The sequence below is a fragment of the Adiantum capillus-veneris genome, chromosome 24 (genome assembly GCF_014529385.1).
Source record: "Adiantum capillus-veneris isolate H3 chromosome 24, ASM1452938v2, whole genome shotgun sequence".
Lineage (NCBI taxonomy): Eukaryota > Viridiplantae > Streptophyta > Polypodiopsida > Polypodiales > Pteridaceae > Adiantum > Adiantum capillus-veneris.
In genome coordinates, this window is record NC_140954.1 from 109,529,330 (window position 1) to 109,551,501 (window position 22,172).

Genomic DNA, 22,172 nt, shown 5'->3' on the forward strand with positions numbered 1-22,172 from the left:
CTCCTAAGCATAGGGTAAATTGTTTTTTCTTCCACCCTTAGGGTTCTATACCAGTCCCCAGCCTTCCCACTTAAGGTTAGGCTTAAAGAATTACTCTTATGCAGATCATTGTATTCTCCTAGAGAATCGCATATTTGTTCAAACACTTCTATATGTTTTCTCACATCCCCGTCTCCACTAAATTTTTGTGTGAGCTTGGATTTTTGTACTGCCTTACTTCTAGGCTCTCTATCAAGCATATTATGCATATTCTCAGCAATAGATAGACTGATAGTTTGAGCAAATGTTTCCAAGTGACCTAAGTGAGCAGTTACCGTGGGTGAAGGCACTCCAAAGACTACATGTGGAGTAGGTATTGGGATTGGCCTTGGCACATAAGAAGACCTTGGGTTCCAAGTTTGGTTTGGTGTTGTGCCATGTGACAGTCCGAAGTTCATATGTGTGGCCCTAGGCATAGATGACATCAGATCTGACATGCTAATGCTAGCCGGTATGGTCCCATTGAAATAAGAGCTTGGGTGTTGTGGTTGTGGAGCATAGGTTGTTGAAACAATGGGAGGGATAGGAGCTACATGAGTACGGGGATCCATAGGTGTATAAGATTGGTACACGCTTGTAGGTACTGTTCTGAGCTACCATGTAGTGGTGCTTTACTAACAAATGAGGTCCATGGCGTCTTTCTTGGCTTGCCCATCATTGGGGTAGGCATGGTAGCCATGGTGTCATCAAGGGAAAGTGTATAGGGGGCTGCTCACTCTTTGAGTCTCCCCACCCACATCGTGTGTGTCTCCTTCTCTCTCTCTCTCTCACTCTTGCGAGAGTGGATACAAAAACACAAAACTATGTCCAAACTGGCAAAACCTGTCAAAGTTAGAGTAAACACTCGATCACAAACTATGGCGAGAATCTGGGAAAAATCCGACAGAATTTCCCCTGAAAACTGAGCAAAAAACTCAAGTACAATCTCTACCATAAGCCATAACACTACTCAATGCCAATGAGTAGAAATGCTAAAATGGCTCCACATTTTCACATACAATGGCAATCCGCACTCAACGTACATCAACGGAGTGACTGCGCATAAGCAAACGCCAAAAGATTTGCAATCCGGAAACTTGATCAATGCAAAAACAATGCTCTCAAGAGAGCTTACCGGCACTTCAAAGTGCTTGCCAAAATGCATATATAATGGGCATCAACCATGTGCCATAACCATATGCAAACCATCCGCAAAGACCATGAATCCAAGCACAAAATCACTGCCAAAGTATCCTATGAAAACCAGTGAAAGAAGCTCCACCTGTGTGCTCCAAAAACCTGCGTCTCTCAAGAGACCGCTTCGGTGGTGTGTAAACGCCTCCGTACTTCGTTGCCCAAGTCTACCAAAAAACCCTGAAACCACAAGCTTAAGACAAGCTGCAATTGCATCTTCAGCTCTGAATTTATGCACTCAACTTCAAGCATCTCCCGTGCTTCCAAAAGTGCATCAAACTCGCACACAATGCGACAACAGAAAATCTGGAATTTCTGTATACAGTCAGTCTGAGCTGAATATCAGCAAAACGGTGAGGAATTTGCAAAAAGTTTCTTCTGCAAAGTTGTAGACCACATCGAAACGGATGGGCAAGGAGAACAAAATTCTCAGATCTGCATTCTACAAGGAGAAAAACGAATCTGAAAACTGTGTTGCTGCGCACACAGTTTTAGGGCAGCACCTTACACACAATCTTCCACACTCCTTTCTGAGCTTCCACAAGAGCATACATCACTCTCAACTGAGCTCACAAGCTAAAATTGCTCTCCGTGAAACTCCGCGATCGAACTCCACCGTCGAGAGCGAGCGAGATATCGCCTCGAAGCTCTCAAAGCCGTCGTGCTCTCCGCGGTCACCATAGCTCTGATACCAATTGAAGGGGATCGGGGAGCACCACAGACGAAGAGTGAGAGAGAGAGAGAAGGAGACACACACGATGTGGGTGGGGAGACTCAAAGAGTGAGCAGCCCCCTATACACTTATGCTATGTATAAGGTATACAAGATCAGTGGGCGCCCAGAATCTGGGTGGCCGGGCAAGGCACAGGCGCCTATACCCCAACAACTTAGTCTTTCCTGTATCCAAGAATTTCATGAGAACCACTGAAGGCATGTGGATCCGCTTGTTTTGTCTCTCTAGCTCAATAACCCTATGGATGACCTCACAAACTCTTTTTGTTGATCCTCTACACTAGTAGCACCAGTTTTGGATTGTAGGACATCTAACTAACGTACGTGAATGATGTGACCTGTGTATAGGTCGGTTATAATTTCCATTTGTAGTTCATACTCCCAGTTATTGTTTAGAAATGCTCCATCTAGGATTGAGGTGCTAGGGGTGTCCTTTGAGCTAGATGCAATGTGGCTCTCTATGGGTTGACCCTTAGTGGTCGCTTATTCCAGAGCACTCGATTGCTCTCCTGACATGGATGTTGACATAGGGGATTTCAATTTTAGCTCTGTTCGTTGCTCTACCTTCCGTAAGCTCTCAATTTCCTTTTCCCTAGCTCCAATGATATACCGCTCAACCTCTTGCACTCTGGTAAGGCTTATACCATCAGGTAATACAACCTCGGAGGAGAATAGCTATGAAGAGTCAGGGGGTGTAGTGAATGGAGTATTCAAGTGCACACTCTCTAGGAGGATGGGGTCTACGTTGGGCATGAATGGCAAATTTACTTTCCCAACCTCCTCATTTACATTGTTAGCTCCATGTTCGGAGCCGGTTGCTCTACTAAAGGTTTCCTTCAAGCGGCTAAGCACAGCCGGCCCGGACCGTGGGCCCATGGCATGCATGTCTTGGCTTGAGCTATTGGGATTAGGCATTGGGTAACCCTCCATGACATTGTAGTCAGAGGAAGAGTCACTAGATGCAATATGTGGGTCCTGAGTGGTACTACCTTGGGTTCCCGCTAAGGGCTAAGCCTAAGGTAGAGGAACAATGAGTGCCCATGTAAATGGAGACACTCTTGATCTTCTCATCCTCTAGCACATGACCAGAGCGTAGGTGCATGTGACCTCGACACTCTAGAAGGCAGCTCACCTAGTATTTTAGGTGTTTACAACCCAATTTTTTTTGTATTTTTGGTCTCCTTTTTTGTTTTTTTAACCAAGTCATAGAATATGGTGTATGATAGCTCAAAAAAAGCATCTTGTCTAGAGGGATGGGCCTTGCTTTATAGACCCCGATTCGGTTACATACAGCTCTCAGAATCCTAAAACTAGTCGTTCTTAGGTGGGGAGAGGGCTAGAATTAGTAGGTTCAAAGGCTGAGTGTGAAGGGGATGGTGGAGGACTTGAGGAACTTGTCCCACATGCCCTCCCTTCACTTGAGATCCTAGTTTTTATATATAAGTTAGTGTGAGTAGTATATCATCAGACTGAGGACTGAGGCTTGGGCCTAGGCTTGGGCTTGGGGAAAGATCCCGATCCCAATCCCTTCCTTTTAGAATAACATTTTTTTTAATTCAATTTCTGAATTTCTTTTTAGTCCCAAATATCCCGGGCGTTTTTTTTCCAAAAAAATGTTTTCTGAGGATAATGTGGCTGCATGGGCACCGAGCTCCCACATACACACATAACCTCCTACAAACTCTGTCTAGCCTACACAACAAAATACAGCTAATTATTGCTAACTACCTCTACTAACATTCTGTCAAACAGAGTACTTTGCACACTCAGAGACAGTCAACACAACACAACAAAACACATGGAAGAAATTCTTCCCGAGGTAGCAGTGAGTGCTCCTTGAGCTTAATGCAAAGCTTTCCCCGGCAACGGCGCCAAAAATCTACGCTTTGCTATACGTGTCGAAGGCTGGAAACTTGTCTGTGCACCATATGCAAGCCTCGAAAGGCTGCAAACACACAACTAGAGAGTCCTAGCAAGATCAAAGAAACAATGGTGTGTCACTCACTGCTCGACGCTTCCGTCGTGAAGGATCCTGTGCTGCAAAGAAGAACGAACTGCCACTGATGCCGCGCTCTACCACCTTGCAACCGCAGGTGTTTCCGCAATGCTTGATCACATACCCACTCTCTCTCTTTCCCTTTCTCTCTCTCTCTCTCTCTCTCTCTCTCTCTCTCTCTCTCTCTCTCTCTCTCTCTCTCTCAAGCATAAACACACACACACACACACATACACACACACCTGTGACTACACGAAGGAGAAGGAGATAGAGATGGAGAAAGATTACTTCTTAGCTTACACCTCTCAGAATGAGGATTTTAGGTTAAAATAGACCTTTTATAAGAGTTTAATCCATTCACACATGGACGCCCACAGTGGTTGGTCAAAGTAAAAATAGTATCAGATGAGATATGTGGTGCACCTCTCATCAGCAATCACCCAAGCATCTATAGGACCGACAAGCCTGGTCCCTGACTCAAAACAATGTGATATCCGTGGATGTTTACTAGGCCAACGCCCATTTGCCAAGGTCAGCACCATGCGATGGAGAGCGTTGGGCAGTCACCAAGCTTCCTATTCGCTCGGTGCTGACTCCACTGTCACATGTAATGACTTTATCAGTGATAGGGAGCATTGGGAAGTCCCCAAGCTTCCTATTGGCCAGTATTGACTCCATTGCATGACTTGTAATCTCATCACCAAAAGGGTCTCCATCGTCGGTTACACCAAGGTCAACACCAAGCAATAGGGAGTGTTGGGCAGTCCCCAAGCTTCCTATTCGCCCAATAGTGACTCCATTGTCCCAAGGTCTTTACTTTCCATTCCACTGACCATTGAAATTCAAGGTTCAAAAGCATCATTCTACTAAGAACAATAAGGGGGAGTCACCTAGCTCACGTTTCAAGCTACCATTCATGTTGCCAAAGAAGGTTGCCAAGTGCACCAACGCGTGCCAACTCCCCCGTGCCAAGCCCTAAGGAGCCCAAGTCACCACCACCCCCTCTTGAACTGACTTCACCCCCTCCTGAACACAAAAGAAAACGGGTCTCTGAGGATGCAAAATCCTCTCAGGCAAAAAGAAAAGTGCAGTTTCATGATTGATTACTCCACAAAAGTTATGTACACTTTTCTTCATTTTGTCCATATGAACATACACCCTTTGGTGGCTCATAATTTTGTAGTTCAAAATTGAATACCAACTATTCAATTCTTAAATGTGTATCATGGTGTCATGTAAATTAATAACAACATAAATAATGATCACAACAAGGTAGAAAAGACAAATATATTTTCAAAATGCAATGATTACAACATTGAGCTTGTTTTTTCAAGTCCCTGAAAGTGGCTCAAATACAACTCTTTTTGGGGGAAGGCATGTGAAGCAAGAGATTGAATTCTCCATCCTTGTGCTCATCACAATTCCATCTACTTTGAATCTATACTCAGGAGATGTTTCATCAAGAAACTCAAGAGATTATCTAACATCTTGTAGTCTCCAATTTGTTGTTATTATAAGGCTTCTATGCTCAGTGTGTGGATAGACTGTGACCTTTCATTCAAACTCCGGACAATTTTCCTCGGAGTCAAGAGGAGCCCAACTACCTAACTTGATTCTCCATATCCTATAGTCATAGCTCAGAACTAATGACTGACAACATAGTTGATATGAGATAGACATAGAATTTGGGCTTACTCTACAACTAATATTATCGCCAATAGGGAAAGTTTCTTTGGTATTCCATCCATCTCCAAGTACATTTTTCAGTTCAGTCATAGAAAGTCTTCTATTAAGCCACATCGTCTTTGTCCTCTACAAGTCCATTGTTTTGAAACATGCCACAAAGACATGTATAGGAAAGGACCATTGAACTTTAATCTTTCTTGATATCATACCCGGAGACATAGCTTTAAAGATGTCTTCTCTGATCTTGGATTTGAAGCTTGATATAGTACATGCATCAGGGGCTTCCCAGTCAAGTGAACTTATGGTGGGAACGGGCAACTGATGTAGTTCTCCATATGCACCTTCTTCTTATAAAACCTTGTATTCTGCAAGATAGACAAACAAATCCATTGTTTTGTAAAAAGAAGGTGGCTTGTCAACATACATAGTCCTTTGTGCATTGCTTTGAATGTCCCACTTAGGCTCTCCACAGGTTGCCATTCCACAACTGTTGAAGGAAATATATGTATAATGGAATCAAAAAATGAGAAAGAACAATGGGAGAATGAAAAAATAGTTGTATCAAATAGATAAGTTTTTTTTTTTACTTACGGTAAGAATGCAGTGTGGGATGTTTGTCCAAGTCTGACACCATATCCTTGGACATGTACACACGTTGAAAGTTAGCGAGGTAGCCATTGTCGGTCACTTTGAAAGCAAGAACACGACCTTTCCAATGTTTTTTTAATTTATCTCGTTTGGTTCTCTTCACTCTGTGTACACCTTTGCATGAAGGAAGCATTGTTACCCACTCATTCACACGAAAAGACATGGGTTTCCAAAGACCGTCCTCTCTAACATTATGAAAGTCACAAGAAGTTATGTGAAGGGCGACGTGCAAAAGATGCAATGGAATCTCAAAGATTAGAGAAGAAAAAAGAAAATACCGAGACAAAAAGACATAAAATTCTCAGAAAATAGAGGGAAAGTGAAAAAGGTATACGTTTGAAAAAAGTAGGTGATTTGACATTAATGGTCTTGTTTTTAGAGCCTTCTCACATAGATTTTGTATCTTTTGACAACAACTTTGTGAAATATGAAATAAAATAAAAGATGAGACTTCCTTACTTTGGGCTACAAATTTAATGAGCTTACTCGCCGAAAGCACCTAAATATAGCAGTTTCGGCCTTATGATTAAGACATTTAGCCGCTCTCCGTCAAAATAGGACCATCAAAACCCAAGACAGAGGAGACAAGAGCGCAATACTTTTGTATACGTGTCAAATGACTATTTGACTATTCCTTAATCCTTAGATTATCAAATAGCCCTTTTCTAGCCGATTTTGGCCCTAACGCTCAATAGGCAGCTTCTTGAGACTGTACTGCACACAACTAGGTCATTAGACTTGCATTTTGGCAGTGGAAGAAAAACATGATTTTTTTCCAGCAAACTAGATGCAAGTCAACATCAATAGTATAATTCACGGAATCACTATAAGACACTCCAATAGTGAGATATGTCACCTAGAAGGTTGCTAACATTTTTTCTTGATTCTTGTGAAACGCTTTCACTGTAGGTATCCACACATAGATCTCAATGAGATGAACACAATGGTGTCCTTGGAATTCTAATGCGGCAACCGTGTGGTGCAGTGCAAAGAGATGAATTCATAGTAGAAAGAAGACGACACACGATGTACAAAAGAACCTTATATCCTCATTTGTTTCATAATAATGCTAATGTCAAAAACTTTACAAAGTTTTCTTTTATACCCTGGCTCCGGGTTTTATGGTAAAAATGCTGGATTTTGTCGCAATAATAATAGAAATTTATATCTCAGTTTTTAGACTTACATCATGATAGTAGATACAGGTTTTGCAAAGTATATTACAATCAATTGGGATTACAGAGATCAGAAAATTTCTCTTGGTACAAATTGGCCTTCAATTTTGTTGGAATCTTCCAACACTCCCCCCTTCCTATTACATGTCATCCTCGACATGACCCCAAATTAGGGTGGTCTGTAGATGAATGGTCGCCATTGTTGGTAGCATGTTCCTTCCTCTTGTAATCCCTCTGGAAATTCTCTTGCTTTCTCAATGTCTTCAGGGGCAAAGGGTTTCATTCTATCCATTTGATGGAGTTCCATTGCCTAGTAACTCACAAATTGTGGCCATATGTCATTGACTTCTAGTCCAAATAGAGTGGTGTTCATTGTGAAGAATCCTGTATAAAATTCTTCTTCAAAAGTGTTCATGAAGTAAGAACGTAGAAAAATTAGGTGTGCAAAGAAGTCATGTAGAATTGTCTTGTCTAGCTACTTCTTGAGGTCATAGACTAAACCCCTGTTGTCTTCCAAAAATGATAAGCATGGAGTTTCTAAAATCCAAGGTCTATGGTACATTGTAATGCATGCAACCATCATTTTACATATTTTCCTTAGCATTTGACAAGATAAATTAGGAAGTCCTTCATACTGCCTGACTTCTGCTTGCATTAGGAAAAATATGGACTCTCCTAGGGACCTTTTGATTAGGGAAGGGTTAGTGGAGGACCAATGAGAGGGCTCTTGGGATATCACCTATAGCCTAAGGAGAGATAGGGGGGTAGCCTATTTGTCCCCCTCTTCAATGTTTGATTCCTAGAGAGAAAGGGGAGGTGGACTAGGGGGGGGGTAAAAAGGGGGAAAGAGGTGTCATAAATCCTAGAGAGGGACCCTTGACAAAAAGGGACCCCAAAAGAAAAATTGCGCAGGTCAAAAAACCCTAAAAATTTGAAATTTTTGAAAAGTCTCAAAAATGACCGTTTCCCCTCCAAAATTGCCCAAAACATAACCAAACATCAAAAAGTCACTTTTTCTCTCCAAATTACCTCTCTCCCACAATCTTCTCTCCCCTGCCCCCTCCCCTCCCCTCCCCTCACTTCCTCTCTGCAGTCAGCCCCACCATAGCCAAAATCTCACTCTCCATCTTCTCTAGCTCTCCCTCCCCTCCCCCCTCCATTCTCTCTGTGTTGTGCAGCCCACCATAGCCCAAAGCTCATCACTATCCTCCTCTTCATTTGTCCCCCCTCCCTCTCCTCACTCTCTCTACAGTCAACCCCACCATAGCCAAATGCTCACTCTCCATCCTCTCTATCTCTCCCTCCCCTCACCCCTCCATTCTCCACAATGCAGCCCACCATAGCCCAAAGCTCATCACTATCCCACCATAGCCAAAAGCTCACCCTCCATCCTCTCTATCTCTGCCTTTCTCCCCTTCATTCTCTCTCTACTGTGTAGACCTCACTATCCTTCTCTCCAACCCTCACCCCCCTCCCCCTTTCCAATCTCTCTCTACTGTGTGGCCACCTGACCACTTCTCAAGCATGTCCACCCATACCACGCATAGACGGCCCAAGTTGGAGATACAAAAGGTCATACTGCACAACACAAAGAGCTCGAAGGTGGAATGGATCCCACAGGTATTTAGCAAGGCTCATGGGTCTACATGCAACCGTTCAGTGTTGGTCCTCATGGAGTACAATGTCGAGGCATACTAGAACGCCACTGGAAGTGATGACTGATGGCTTTCAAAACAAAATCTGGAATGGTGTCCATCACTCAACATGCATATAGTGTACCTGAGATCCATTTGTAGAGAGCTTCAAACCAATTTGTACCTCATTGTAAGTCTAATGCTAAGTCATCTTATGGATATGTCCTCTTTAATTTGCATGTGTTCATATTTTTTGACAACGGTATTTGTGAACGTATTTTTTTTTTAGCCTCTCGAGTACCTTTATGGTTGTGCATGCTATAGATAAGAACTAATCTATATAACTCAACAATGTATACTAATTTAAAATATAGTAGCTAACACCATATTTGTTGTATTACAAGATGTTATTGTAGTGGATGCTTGGGCTCAACTTGGTTTGGTGTCAAGTGGAAAGTGCGACTTCTCCAATCAGAACCTCATTCTAAACAGTCTTTGTTTGGTGTGTATACTTGTGGATATGGAGGTCCATGGAGTTATGAATGATGAGACAAGCCTTGCTAAGAGCATAGAAATTGCCTCAGTCTATATTCCATTCAATGTATTTGATCCAGTACATAACATCCCAAGCTATTATTGTAGACAAGCTACAAACTTTGTAATGAAACTACTTGAATAGAAAGCACTCTTATTTCATTACATTTTTGTCCACTCTAGTTAATCTTCAACTATATGATGTTGTGCTTGTGATCAATTTTTGTTTCATCTAATCTTGTATGTGTAAATTGATTTTTTGGTAGCAAGTACACCTTTGCAATGTGCCTGCATGTAGATCTAGTAAGCCATCTGACCTCAAAGGTCAAGTTTGATTCATTTTCTGTTGTATGAGCACTTAGAGTTTATCTCAAAATGGTGGAAAGCTTTAAATTCTTAGAAGAACCCCATACTCAAGACTAATCTAAGCAAGATAGAGCAATCATATTTCCTTGTGTTGCAGGCATAGACATGAACCTCCTTTGGCATTGAACAAACATTTAGTTCATGAGCACTCAGAGTTTATCTCAATATATTTGGCATGCTTCAAATTTTTAAAAGAATACACTCAAACTTAATCCAAGAAAGATAGAGCAATCATATTCCCTCATGTTTGCAAGCACACACATGAATCCCCTCTTGGCATTGTGCAAACACTTCATTCTACCTTTGCCATCAATAATGCAATGGCATGCTATTATGTTGTATTTGATATGAGTTTGTGTAAGTTCAACCATAAGCTTGTGTTCTTTGAAATCCCCAAGGAAAACAGAGTATGAAATCAAAATAAAGAAAAGAGAACGAACAAACAAGATAGAGATAGGGTATATATATATATATTTTTTTTACATAGATAGATGGAGGATAAACAGACAAAAAGACGGATAGATATAGATAAATACATTAATAGATAAATAGATAGATAGATAGATGGATAGATAATTCGATAGATAGATACATAAATACATAGATAGATACACATGCAAATAAAAAACACAGAGATAGATAACTAGAGAGAGAGATAGAGAGAGACCCTTTTGGAACTCAAGGGCATTGCCCCTTTATTGAGGATACACTTTTATGATGGACAAATGACATGATACATGGATCAAACCCAAGACAAGTTATTCCTTGTATTGATTGCTAATTGAGTATGCATCATGCATACTTTGAGCCATCTGTAGTAGCAGAGAATGAGTAGAGAATGAATCATGCACATGGTGAGCCATCTATAGCCATTTGTAGTAGAGGATGAGTTTGCTTTTTCTAGATATATCATATGAGCTATAGTTTTGTAAAATGCTTCTTTGGATGGATGTTCATGGTTATCTTGTAGGCCCAAGGCCACCATGCCCAAAACTAAGCAAGCACAAAGAGTAGGAGGCAAGGCAGGGGGTGCATAGGCCTTGGGAGGCCCAAAGAAAGCCTGCCACAAGGGAGCGCATTTGGGCCTTCCATAGGTCTATGGAAGGCCCAAATGCGCTCCCATGTGGCAGGCTTTCTTGGGGCCTCCCATGCCCAAAACTAAGCAAGCACAAAGATTAGGAGGCAAGGCAGGGGGTGCATAGGAGGCCCAAAGAAAGCTTGCCACAAGGGAGCGCATTTGGGACTTCCATAGACCTATGGAAGGCCCAAATGCGCTCCCTTGTGGCAGGATTTCTTTGGGCCTCCCAAGGCCTATGCACCCCTTGCCTTCCAAAATGATTCTTTGGATGGATGTTGTTGGTTATCTTGTAGTCCCAAGGCCACCATGCCCAAAACTAAGCAAGCACAAAGAGTAGGAGGCAAGGCAGGCGGTGCATAGGCCTTGGGAGGCCCAAAAAAATCCTGCCACAAGGGAGCGCATTTGGGCCTTCCATAGGTCTATGGAAGGCCCAAATGCGCTCCCTTGTGGCAGGATTTTTTTGGGCCTCCCAAGGCCTATGCACCCCCTGCCTTGCCTTCTATTCATGCCAGCTTGCTTTGGCATGGTTGACATGGTCCTACAGGATGTTCAAACTTCACTCAACCATGCAATAATAGCTATCTCATACCATGGCGCGTTGCAAGCCCCCCTTTGATTTTCAGGATAGTGCCCCATAGTGTGTATGCTGTGTTTTGGTCTCGAAAGAAAAAGGGGGTGCTTTGCTTGGTTGTACAAGACACTTTTTAGTCTCACAAAGGCCTACTAGTGAAACAGAGCTGAAGCAAATGGCCATAACATCCAAAAAAAGAAGAGATACAGAGAGAGATAATTGATTCTTAAAGAAGCTACCCATAAAGGAGCCAATATTCTATTAGTACAAATAAGTTTATGCAAAAAATAATTGATCATACATGGCTAGCTAGCTGTAAGCAAAGAGATATTGGGGGGGGGGGAGAGAGAGAGAGAGAGAGAGAGAGAGAGAGATAATAAAGGTTTTCTAAACCCATCCCATGCCTCTTTTCCATCCAATGCATGAATAGGCACCCTTGTCTCCTCTCCTAAACTAACCAACTAGCCCCTACCTTTGAAGCATTGGTTGATATAGTTTTGCATCCTCAAAAATGCTACCATGATGCAATTACATGGCCCATCTTGATGCAGGCTTATGAGTGATGGGTAATCCTCCCCACTAGCATAATTCTCAACATTGGTTCAACACTTTCTATATTAGTTATGAACCCCTAGAATTCACCAAGAATTTACCGTATTCATGTGACACACTTGTACAAGCATCAAACCCCTCAGTAAGAATCAAATATTTAAGTAAATTTCTACATGGAAAATAATTTACAAGATCAAAGATTTCATATATTAAAGCCATAGCGCTTGTTGTTACAAAACCATGTCCATTGTAGACCACCTAAAACATGATTGAGATTACAAAGTAAACGCTATGTTGATAGCTTTGGGCATTATGGATACATGTTCACCATGTATAGAGTACAGATCTAAATTCTTCAAATGTTGCCTCAAATACACTCAGGTTTGAAACCAGTGCCCTTGTGTAAAGTAACATCGCCATTGCTTGACATACTTGACCTTCCTATGCTTGGGATCCATCTCTGTCTCATGGCTATGGAGTTTCCACCTGTGGTGCACGGGAACCCTTCTGTGTCCTTCCAACTAGAAAGTTTATGATGTGACTCCACCTTACATGAAAAAGAAATATTATGTTCCATAGCTTGCAAGAAGTTGGGTATGCTAGAGTCTTTTCCATAGCTTGTGTGACGGTTGTGTATTAGTGTTGTGGGATGCAATAGAGGCAAAGGTGGATGTGAAGACAACTACATTAGCTTGTAATCATGGTGGGCTTGGTTGATAGGGGAAGTTGAGTATGAGGGAAGAGGTAGGGTCAAGGGAGCGGATGTTGACATTGAAATGGAAGAATGAGGAGGTAGATGAAGAGGTAGTTGTTGTAGATCTTGGCTTACGGTAGACTTGGTATTTTTGAGGGAGGACAGTGAACAATGGAAGAGGGTACATGGATAGAAAGAAGAGAGGAGAGAGGAATGTGACAGTGAGACGAAGGGTTTAGTAGGTAGATGAAGAGGCAGATCCAGCAGTGTGTGAGAATGAGAAGGAGGGTTTAGCAGGTAGATGGAGAGGGAGATGCAAAATTATGTAAGAGTGAGAAGGAGTATTTAGCATTTAGATGAAGAGGGAGATGCAGTAGGTCCTGGCTATGGTAGGCATGGCTACTTTGAGGAAGGGGAGTGAGAGAGACAAAGAGGAGACATGGAGAGAGAGAAAGGGATTTTGGAGGCAAAAAATGATGTTTTGATATTAGAATAGGTTTGGGGTCACTTTTTGGGGGGAAATGACTACTTTTGAAAATTTCAATAAATTTCAAATTTTTAGGGTTTATTTTTGGCCGCCTTTTTTAAAAAAACATGAAAGGTGGGGTTCTCTTTTTGTACAAGGGTCCCTCTCCCTCTTTATGACACCCCCTTTTCTCTAGGAGATGCTGAAAAGCTAGAGAGAGAAGGTAGCCTCCTAGTCACTACTTACCCCATCCTTTCTAGGCTTGAAGGATAGAAAATGACCTACCAAAATAGCCCCCATCATTTCCTTTGTCTCCCTTAATCACAACATACTTCCTTAAAATTAGGGATTCTTACAAGGCCCATGGAGAGTCCATATTTTTCCTAATGGGAGAGTGTTGAGCATATGTTTTTCATCTAATCTTTCTTTATCTTTGGGCCTTGGCAGTTTTGGGTAGTTCAAACAATTGCGATGTCATTTTTCCAGTGTTTTGTTGATGAACTTGGGGCACAGGGTAGAAAGTAGCATCTTTTTCAAGGGAAGTGGATGCCCTCATCATGTAAATCCTCCACTTTGGATGCTTCTTAAGACATGCCATTCTCCATTTGGGTTGTCTCTCATTTGGTTGAGCGTCTAACATTTCTTGTCTGATGGTAGCTTTCTCTATGAAGACATCCATCCCTTATTAGAGGAAGAGGGAGTGAACAAGTGTACCAATACTCGTTCATTGCCGTTGGTTTCAAGAGCTGCAAATTGAGTGAATGGAGGATTTTGATCTCCCATTCCATTGTATTTTTCCAATGCTCCTTGTACGCTTTGCCATACGTGTCAAAGGCTGGGAACTTGCATGTGCACTATATGCGAGCCTCAAAAGGCTGCAAACACACAACTAGAGAGTCCTAGCAAGCTCGAAGAAACAATGGTGTGTCACTGACCACTCAATGCTTCCATCGTGAAGGATCTTGTGTTGCAAAGAAGACAGAGCTGCTGCTGATGCCACGCTCTATCGCCTTGCCGCCGCTGGTGTCACCGCAATGATCAATCACATACCGACACTCTCTCTCTCTCATTATCTCTCTCTCTCTCTCTCTCTCTCTCTCTCTCTCTCTCTCAAGCATAAACACACACACACACACACACACACACACACACACACACACACCTATGAGCACACGAAGGAGAAGGAGACAGAGATGGAGCAAGAGCACTTCTTAGCTTACACCTCTCAGAATGAGGATTTTAGGTCAGAACAAACCTTTCATAAGATCTCAACCCATTCACACATGGGCGCCCTCAGTGGCTAGTCAAAGTAAAAATAGTATCAAATGAGATATGTGGTGCGCCTCGCATCGGCAATCACGGAAGCACGTATAGGACCAACAAGCGCGGTCCCTACCTCAAAACAATGTAATATATGTGGATGTTTACTGGGCCGACACCCATTTGCCAAGATCAGCACCAAGCGATGGGAAGCGTTGGGCAGTCATCAAGCCTCCTATTTGCTCGTTGTTGGCTCCAGTGTCGCATGTAATGACTTTATCAGCAATAGGGAGCGCTGGACAATCCCCAAGCTTCCTATTGGCTAGTATTGACTCCATTGCATGACTTGTAATCTCATCACCAAAAGGGTCTCCATCGTCCGTTACTCCAAGGTCAACACCAAGCGATAGGGAGCGTTGGGCAGTCCCCAAGCTTCCTACTTGCCGAGCAGTGACTCCACTATCCCAAGGTCTTTACTGTCGCTAGTAATGGCTTGAAAACCAAGGTCAACACCAAGCGATAGGGAGTGTTGGGCAGTCCCCAAGCTTCCCATTCACCGAGTATTGACTCCACTGTCTGACTTGTTGGTTAAAACTTCTCCTTTTGTGCCTGCAATCTTTTCTCTCATTTCAACTATGGCTTGTTCTCTTAGGCGGTATGCTCTTTCAGTTAGAGTTTTAGGTTTGTTGCTACCCTATACTCTTGTCTTGTCTCTTGAGTTGTACTTGTTTCAAGAATCTCTTGGATAGCTTGTGAGGGCTGCTTTTCAAAATTTTCTCCACCTCTCTCTTGGTATGCACTTGGTGGCAAGGCTTCAAGGACGCTAAGAGAAGCAAGGACCTGATGCATGAAAATCACAAAGATCTATGCATTTATTTTGTACATAGCTATGGTTTTGACACATTTGGATCTTGGAAATAAGGAGAGGTAGGAAAAAACCCTATGAGAACAAAAAATAAAAATCATTGGATGTTAATTCTACCCGACGGTCACTACCTAACGGTCACTACAGGTGAAGAATAAAAGTCAAAAGTGAAAGGGAGGAAAATCTTATGCATTATTGAGTTGGAGTCAACAAAATGTTATCAAATTCAAGCATAATTCACTTGTGGACACAAGGCTTGCACATGGAGTCAAGGGGGGACCACCTGGAAGACTTTTGGAAGGGAAAAGTCGGATACATATTTTTTGTGGAAGATTTTCTCTAATTTTTCCATTCCAAATTGGAAAAAGTTTTCAACAGCAAAGTTGTATGCGTTAAGATGATCTTTCTGTCCTATTTTTAAAAATAATTTTTTGGAGCCACATTTTACGAGATATGGCTGAAAATCGTGGAGCCTATATGTCCACATGGAAAGAATTCATGATTATCCAACTCCACACACATAATTTCTTATAGGTTTCTCTCCATTATTGTTGTATCTTTTCTTATTTTATCAAGATTTTATAAAGAAGCTCTTAAACTCAAGCTATGGAAGGTGTCATGGAGACAAACCTGGACATGATGAAGGCGATTAGGAGGAAGTTGGTCAATAAGCAGGGCACATGGAGCTCTCTCATTGGGGGAATGCCTCTTACTAAGGTTACTTTGTAATAAGTCCTCTTTCTCATAATCTCATCCCTAATCACTCTCTTGGCCTATAAAAGGAGGCCTCCTCTTTTGTAACCACACACACACACACACTACCCCATATGCACACTATCTCATACCCATACGCACACACACACACACATACTCCTACATGCTAGTAGCATGAACCCTAATCACATAGTCACAACACCATCACCATCACCATGCACAAAATGAGCACCATATCTCTGCACAGTTGTAATGAAAGATTGAAGGCACGATATCAAGAAGAAGAATGATGGCTACACTCATAATATTCCTTTTCATCAACTCCCATCCCTCCATTATGCATCCTACAGTCTTGTTCCCTTCTCATCTTCTTGCCCTATGCTACCTATTGTATTCATCATTTGCAAGCAATCAACGCACTCCATCTTCGTGCCATACCTTGTGTTTTTTGGGATATACTTCATTGCGAGTATAATTTATGCTTGTTTCTTTCCATGTTGCTTATGTTGAGGTCTGCGGATTTGCCACCATACACACACTCTCTCTCCCTCTCATATTCCTATCATCTTGCTACTTGCATCTTAAGGTATGCGGATTTGCCACCTCTGGTATGAGAAGTGAGCATGCTTGCGTGTTTCCCTCACCTCATTATCCTCCTTATTACATGCATGTAGCAAGCCCATTCTCACTCACTCACCATTCCTCTAATCTTGTTTCCAACTGTGGGACGGTTGTCTAACCTCACTCCTATCTTATTGTAGACATAGCGAGAACCATGGATATAATTGTCAATCCATAGGACGAAGCTGACTTGAAGAGTGCATAGAGGATACAAGATGTTGTCAATCTCTTTAAAAACATCAAACAACTTGCATCTAACTCAAGCTACACTCAAATGACCGAAATCACCAAAAGCTAGTTGCTTATCGGCAAACAAATCACAATCGTTACAGCATCAAACTACATCCAGACGTTACAAAACTTCTAAGACATGTTTATAAGACCCAAGCACACATGCTTATGATCTCAAATCTCACTTTAGGTCAAGTGAAAAAATCACGATTATTAAGAGCAATGAGTTTTTGACCTAGTCATTTTCGGCCCAGAATGCATCTAAATGCTTAGCAATGATGCCCCAATACCCTACTTAGTTTATGATTTTGAAGCTTAAATTCCTACTTATGATGAAATTAGGATGCGGGTCGGCGATGCCAAAAGCTATGGATTACCACAAAATGCTTACGTCAATGCGTAGAGCTCTTACCTGCAGTTGCAACGCAATAGACGGTGTGAGCGGGAGGGAAACACACACAAAGCCTCTATAATGACCCGACACACACTCTTGGGATGATACACACACACATTATGGGCACCACTCGGCTTACACAACTAGCCTGGCCGAGACAGGAAACACACAGACGGAGTGAGAAGAGAGAGATTTCCCACTTGCCCACTCAACACTCACACATACACACTCACACACACACTCTCAATTCAGCTCAAAGGAGGCAAATTTATGTTTTTTAGACTCAATGAAGCTCAGCCCAACACCAATGGGGCAAATAGTTTACACAGTACTGAGGAAATACACCAGATACAACCACAAAGTTAAGTAGAGGCTTCACTCACCGGAGAAGATGACACAAAAAAATAGCAGGAAATCTGTGAGGAATTTTGGCAAAATGGACAGCGCCATTGCGTCCGAAACGCCCAAAAACCCCACCCTACAATGTCATAGTGCTCAAATCCGACCTCGGATGAGCAGTTTAGGGCCAAAAAATGCTCCAAAAACAGCAAAAAAACACTTGCGGCCATTCCTCCTCTCTTCTCCATGTTTTTCTAGTCTTCTCTCAGTTCTTTTAGTTCTTGCACTTAGCTTTATTAGTTGGGCACCCGTGGCCTTTTAGATGACCTCAAACGGACCCCGAACAGGCCAAAACCTGACCTCGCAGTGCATAGTTGCCACCTTTTTGCATCATCCGCACACCTGGCACTCAGTTTTTCCAAATAATGCATCCCGCAACCACGTGAATTGGCCCCAAAAAGTGGTCCTCATGATGACCTTTCTGCATAAGTATCACAAGAAAACACCCACGTCGTGTCCATACTTCTCCGCGTGCAAGTATTGACCCCGTTCGACCTCTTGACGCCACTCGATGCCATCTAACACACCTACTTACCTCATGTCGTCGGCCTGCGGATAGCTTCCTCGAGAAGTTTTACGCGCTACCAACTCCTCCTTATTGTAGAAAAAACACAGTGGTACTGGTAATAGTGAAAATCGATGCACTATGTACACCCTGTCCTACCTGTACACATGTGGGCCCCACGTAACCACCTGGCTCTGAAAAATGGGCAATTCTTTATTTGATGCACCATGCATGTATATGTACATATGCGCAATCCCTTGCTCCAAAAAAAATCCTCACATAATTTGTCCATCCCCTAGCCTGCTAGATCATTCATGATCAGTAGCAGCAAAGAGAGATATGAGACTCGCCGCATCACAGGTCTCCTCATCCCTCACCAACACTGCTTGATCCACAGACAGCTCATCTTGCTCCACCATCATCAATCTAGCATGATACAATTTAAGACGCAATCCATTTACTCTTGACTTATGTAGAACACCATCCAGGTTAGCCAGCTGATATGTGCCATTTGGAAAACACTCCACTACCTTGAAAGGGCCTTCCCACTTAATTTGAAACTTCTTTTGGAAGGTGTTGTCCAGCTTACTGTTGTAGCGCAAAACCAAGTCATGTTTCTTGATACCCTTACTTTTGACCTTTTCATTTATCTTTGCCAAAGCCTTATCCTGCATCTGCCCATAATGCTCCAATGCGCTCATCCTATCCAACTGGACCTCTTGTAACTGCAAGAGCCTCTCTTTGAATGCATCACTAGGCGGCCCAAGCAACTTCTCTAACATCTTGACCGCAGGTAACTCTACCTCCACAGGCAATAGTGCTTCCTTTCCATACACCAAATGAAATGGAGTAAACCCTGTACCTGTCATCACCGAAGTACGGTAAGCCCATAATGCACTAGGCAATTCCAAATCCCAATTATTTCCTTGGTGCTCTGTCACTTTAGAAAGAATTTGTACCAACTCACCATTGAATCTTTCATTTAAGCCATTACACTGTGTGTAATAAGGAGTGGTATGCTAGTGCCTAATCTTCATCTTTGTGCATAAGAAGTCTAGCAGTTTAGCTCTAAATTCTGGCCCCTTATCTGAAAGTAGCTCTAATGGCACCCCAAACTTGCAACATATTTCATCATACACAAATTTTGCCACATCCTTTGCAGTGATCTATTTTACTGCTATAGCCTCTGCCCATCTAGAGAGATAGTCCACTGCCGTCAAGATATAGCTTTTGCCCCTGCTTGTGATAGGTAACGGGCCTATTTCATCAATCCCCCACTTTTCAAACACATCAAACTCCATAATGGTTTTTCGTAGCTCTGGCTTCAACACTCTCTTCCCAAATGCTTGACACCTATTGCAAGACCTACACCAATGGTGAACATCCTTGTGCAAACTAGGCCATACATACCCCTCTTGCATAATCTTATGCAAGGTGATCTTTAGAGCAAAATGGCCACCACATGCGCCTTCATGATTCTCTTCCAATACTCTATAAAGCTCCTCTCGCCAAGGTACACATCTTAACACGAGATCAACCCCTTTCATGTATAAGACATCACCAATCAATTTGTACTTGTATGCTCTACGCACAAAACCATACTTCTTAGACTTCTGAATCTCCTTTGGAATGATTCCTATTAGCAAAAACTCCTCTTCTTGAGCCAAACTTTTCCGGCCATGATAAAGAGGTAAAGTGGTTGTTGTGGGTTAGGTCAACACATGAACATCATACACAGCAAGAATAACCATCTACTCCACCATACTTCATTAACAACAATTCAGACACAGTAAACATGACTACTCAAAAATATCAGAGTAAGCAGAGACAATACACTGAATAGTTACTGCACTGCACCATCATCATCACATTCATATCAGAGAACAGATACCTCGTGCGCAGATACATTCCCCACTTATATAGATAAATCCGACTTAACTACCCAGTCACAAGACATTCAGCATAATGCAACTAAAAGACAGTTACATCCGACTTGGCAAAATACAGCTCAGTAAATATCCGATAAGTCAAAATCCGACTTAGCTATTCAGAGTCAGTTTCTAACATGTGCCTCTCAACACATGGCACGCCCCGGTGGTAGATTTCGCAGAAATCTGACCCGGATCCATAGATCCCTTGATCAGGAATCCACCCTCTACTGCACAGCTTCTTCCTTACTCTGGTCCTTAGCATTCACTTTATGATCCACCAGCTCTGCTTCCTTTACTGCATCTGACTCTGCTGCATCAGCTTTTCCCATTTCCACCTCTTGTGCTCTATCTGCAATCACAGTATCAATCTGCTCTTCTGCCACTTTCTCCTCAGCTACATCCTGCATCAAAAAACTATTAGTAAAATTCTCCTCTTTCTTTTCTGCCTCTGCAAGCTGCTGTCTCTGATTCTCTTCCATCTGCTGAACCTGCTGCTTCAAACAGTCTCTCTCCTTTTGCAATTCCTCCACTTCCTTCAACAATTGTGCTTCTACCTCATGCACTAACCCTGCCTTTAGCACCTCATATGGATACTTAATGACAAATCTCATTCTTTCCTTGGTCTTTTGCCACATCTCCTGTGCAACCAAAGCTAACTGCTGCTTGAGGATAGACACTTCTCCTTCTTTCATTAATACTGCACTCAAGCTAATTTCCTCCTGTGCCAACATCTGTTGCTCTAGTACCTGCAAAGGTTCCAATCTCAACCTCTGCATCTCCACAGTGACCTGTAACTCTGCATTCCTCTTTGCCATGTCTTCCAACTCCAAAGCAACCGTTGCCTCCACTTTCTCAGTCCATTGCTTAAACTCCCCCAATGATCTCTTCACTTTTGCTAACTCCATCTTCTGTTTCCCCACTGTTTCCTCCATATCCTGCTCATATTTTACTTTCATCATAGCTATCTGCTCTTCAAACTCTTTCACCTGTGACACCTGTCCTTTAAACTCCATCAATTTTTCTGCATTCCTTTCAGCTTGCATACTCTGAACCTTCAGCATATTATTCTGCTGCCTCACAAATTCCTGCACCTGCTGCAGCATCTGAACTACTTTATCACTGTCCAATTTCCCAGTATCTACTGATACTCCAGAGACTTCCTCAGCACTGAAATCTAATCTAGAAAACACTCTGCTGACTGGTTCAGACTTCTTCCTCTTGTTGGATAGTGTGAAAGCCTTACCAAGCTTTATTGGTGTTTCCTCTGCTTTTACCTGCATTGGTGAATCAACATCCATGGTGCCAAATTCTGCAAACTGCATTTTTGCTGTGATTTCTTCAAAGGCCTCTCCTGGAGTATATTTAGCTTTCACCAAATCCTCATAAGCCTCCATATGCTTAGCATTAAACTTCACAAATCCTATCTTTTCAGAATGCACCATGATGGGATGCTCAATCTGAACTGGCTGCTGCTTCTCCTGCACCAGTTTTTCTGCTTTCACAGGCCACCTTGCTTCACCATTCTGTACTCTCTGTGCAAAAAAAAACAATGCTGACAAGTAGCCACATAACCTACTATTTGCCTGTGTCTTCCTCTTGTCTGAAGAATGAATCTCTGCTGCCAACTTTTCATACACCCAGTGAGCCCAGCTCACTTCTCCTCCCTGCTCTGCATAGCTTAATGGTGCAAAGTTTTCTTTTGACATATAGTCAAACTTCACAATAAAGCATAGCCTCTCCAAGTACCACTTAAGCTGCTCTCTCCTAGCATATGCCACATTCTTTAACATGGAATACTGCCTGCCTCCTTCTCTTGGACCAAACTCCTTTTTCAGTGCTTCCTCTGAACACTTTGGAATAGGTGTATTAGGATGCAAAGGCAGCTTGAACACCTCAGACACCAACTCC

The 22,172-nt window shown here is 42.5% G+C and overlaps 1 protein-coding gene across 1 annotated transcript; it reads right to left on the reverse strand.

The window, feature by feature from the left end:
* Window positions 1–20,488: 20,488 nt before the first annotated feature.
* LOC147426940 (uncharacterized) lies at window positions 20,489–21,562 on the reverse strand. Its single transcript, XM_086498255.1, has one exon. It carries the CDS (start codon window positions 21,560–21,562, stop codon window positions 20,489–20,491), a length of 1,074 nt encoding a protein of 357 aa, XP_086354381.1.
* Window positions 21,563–22,172: the final 610 nt, after the last annotated feature.

Bases quoted from the DNA above. Each gene is read 5' to 3' on its own strand.
- LOC147426940 (XM_086498255.1), bottom strand. From the start codon at position 21,562: ATGGATGTTGATTCACCAATGCAGGTAAAAGCAGAGGAAACACCAATA.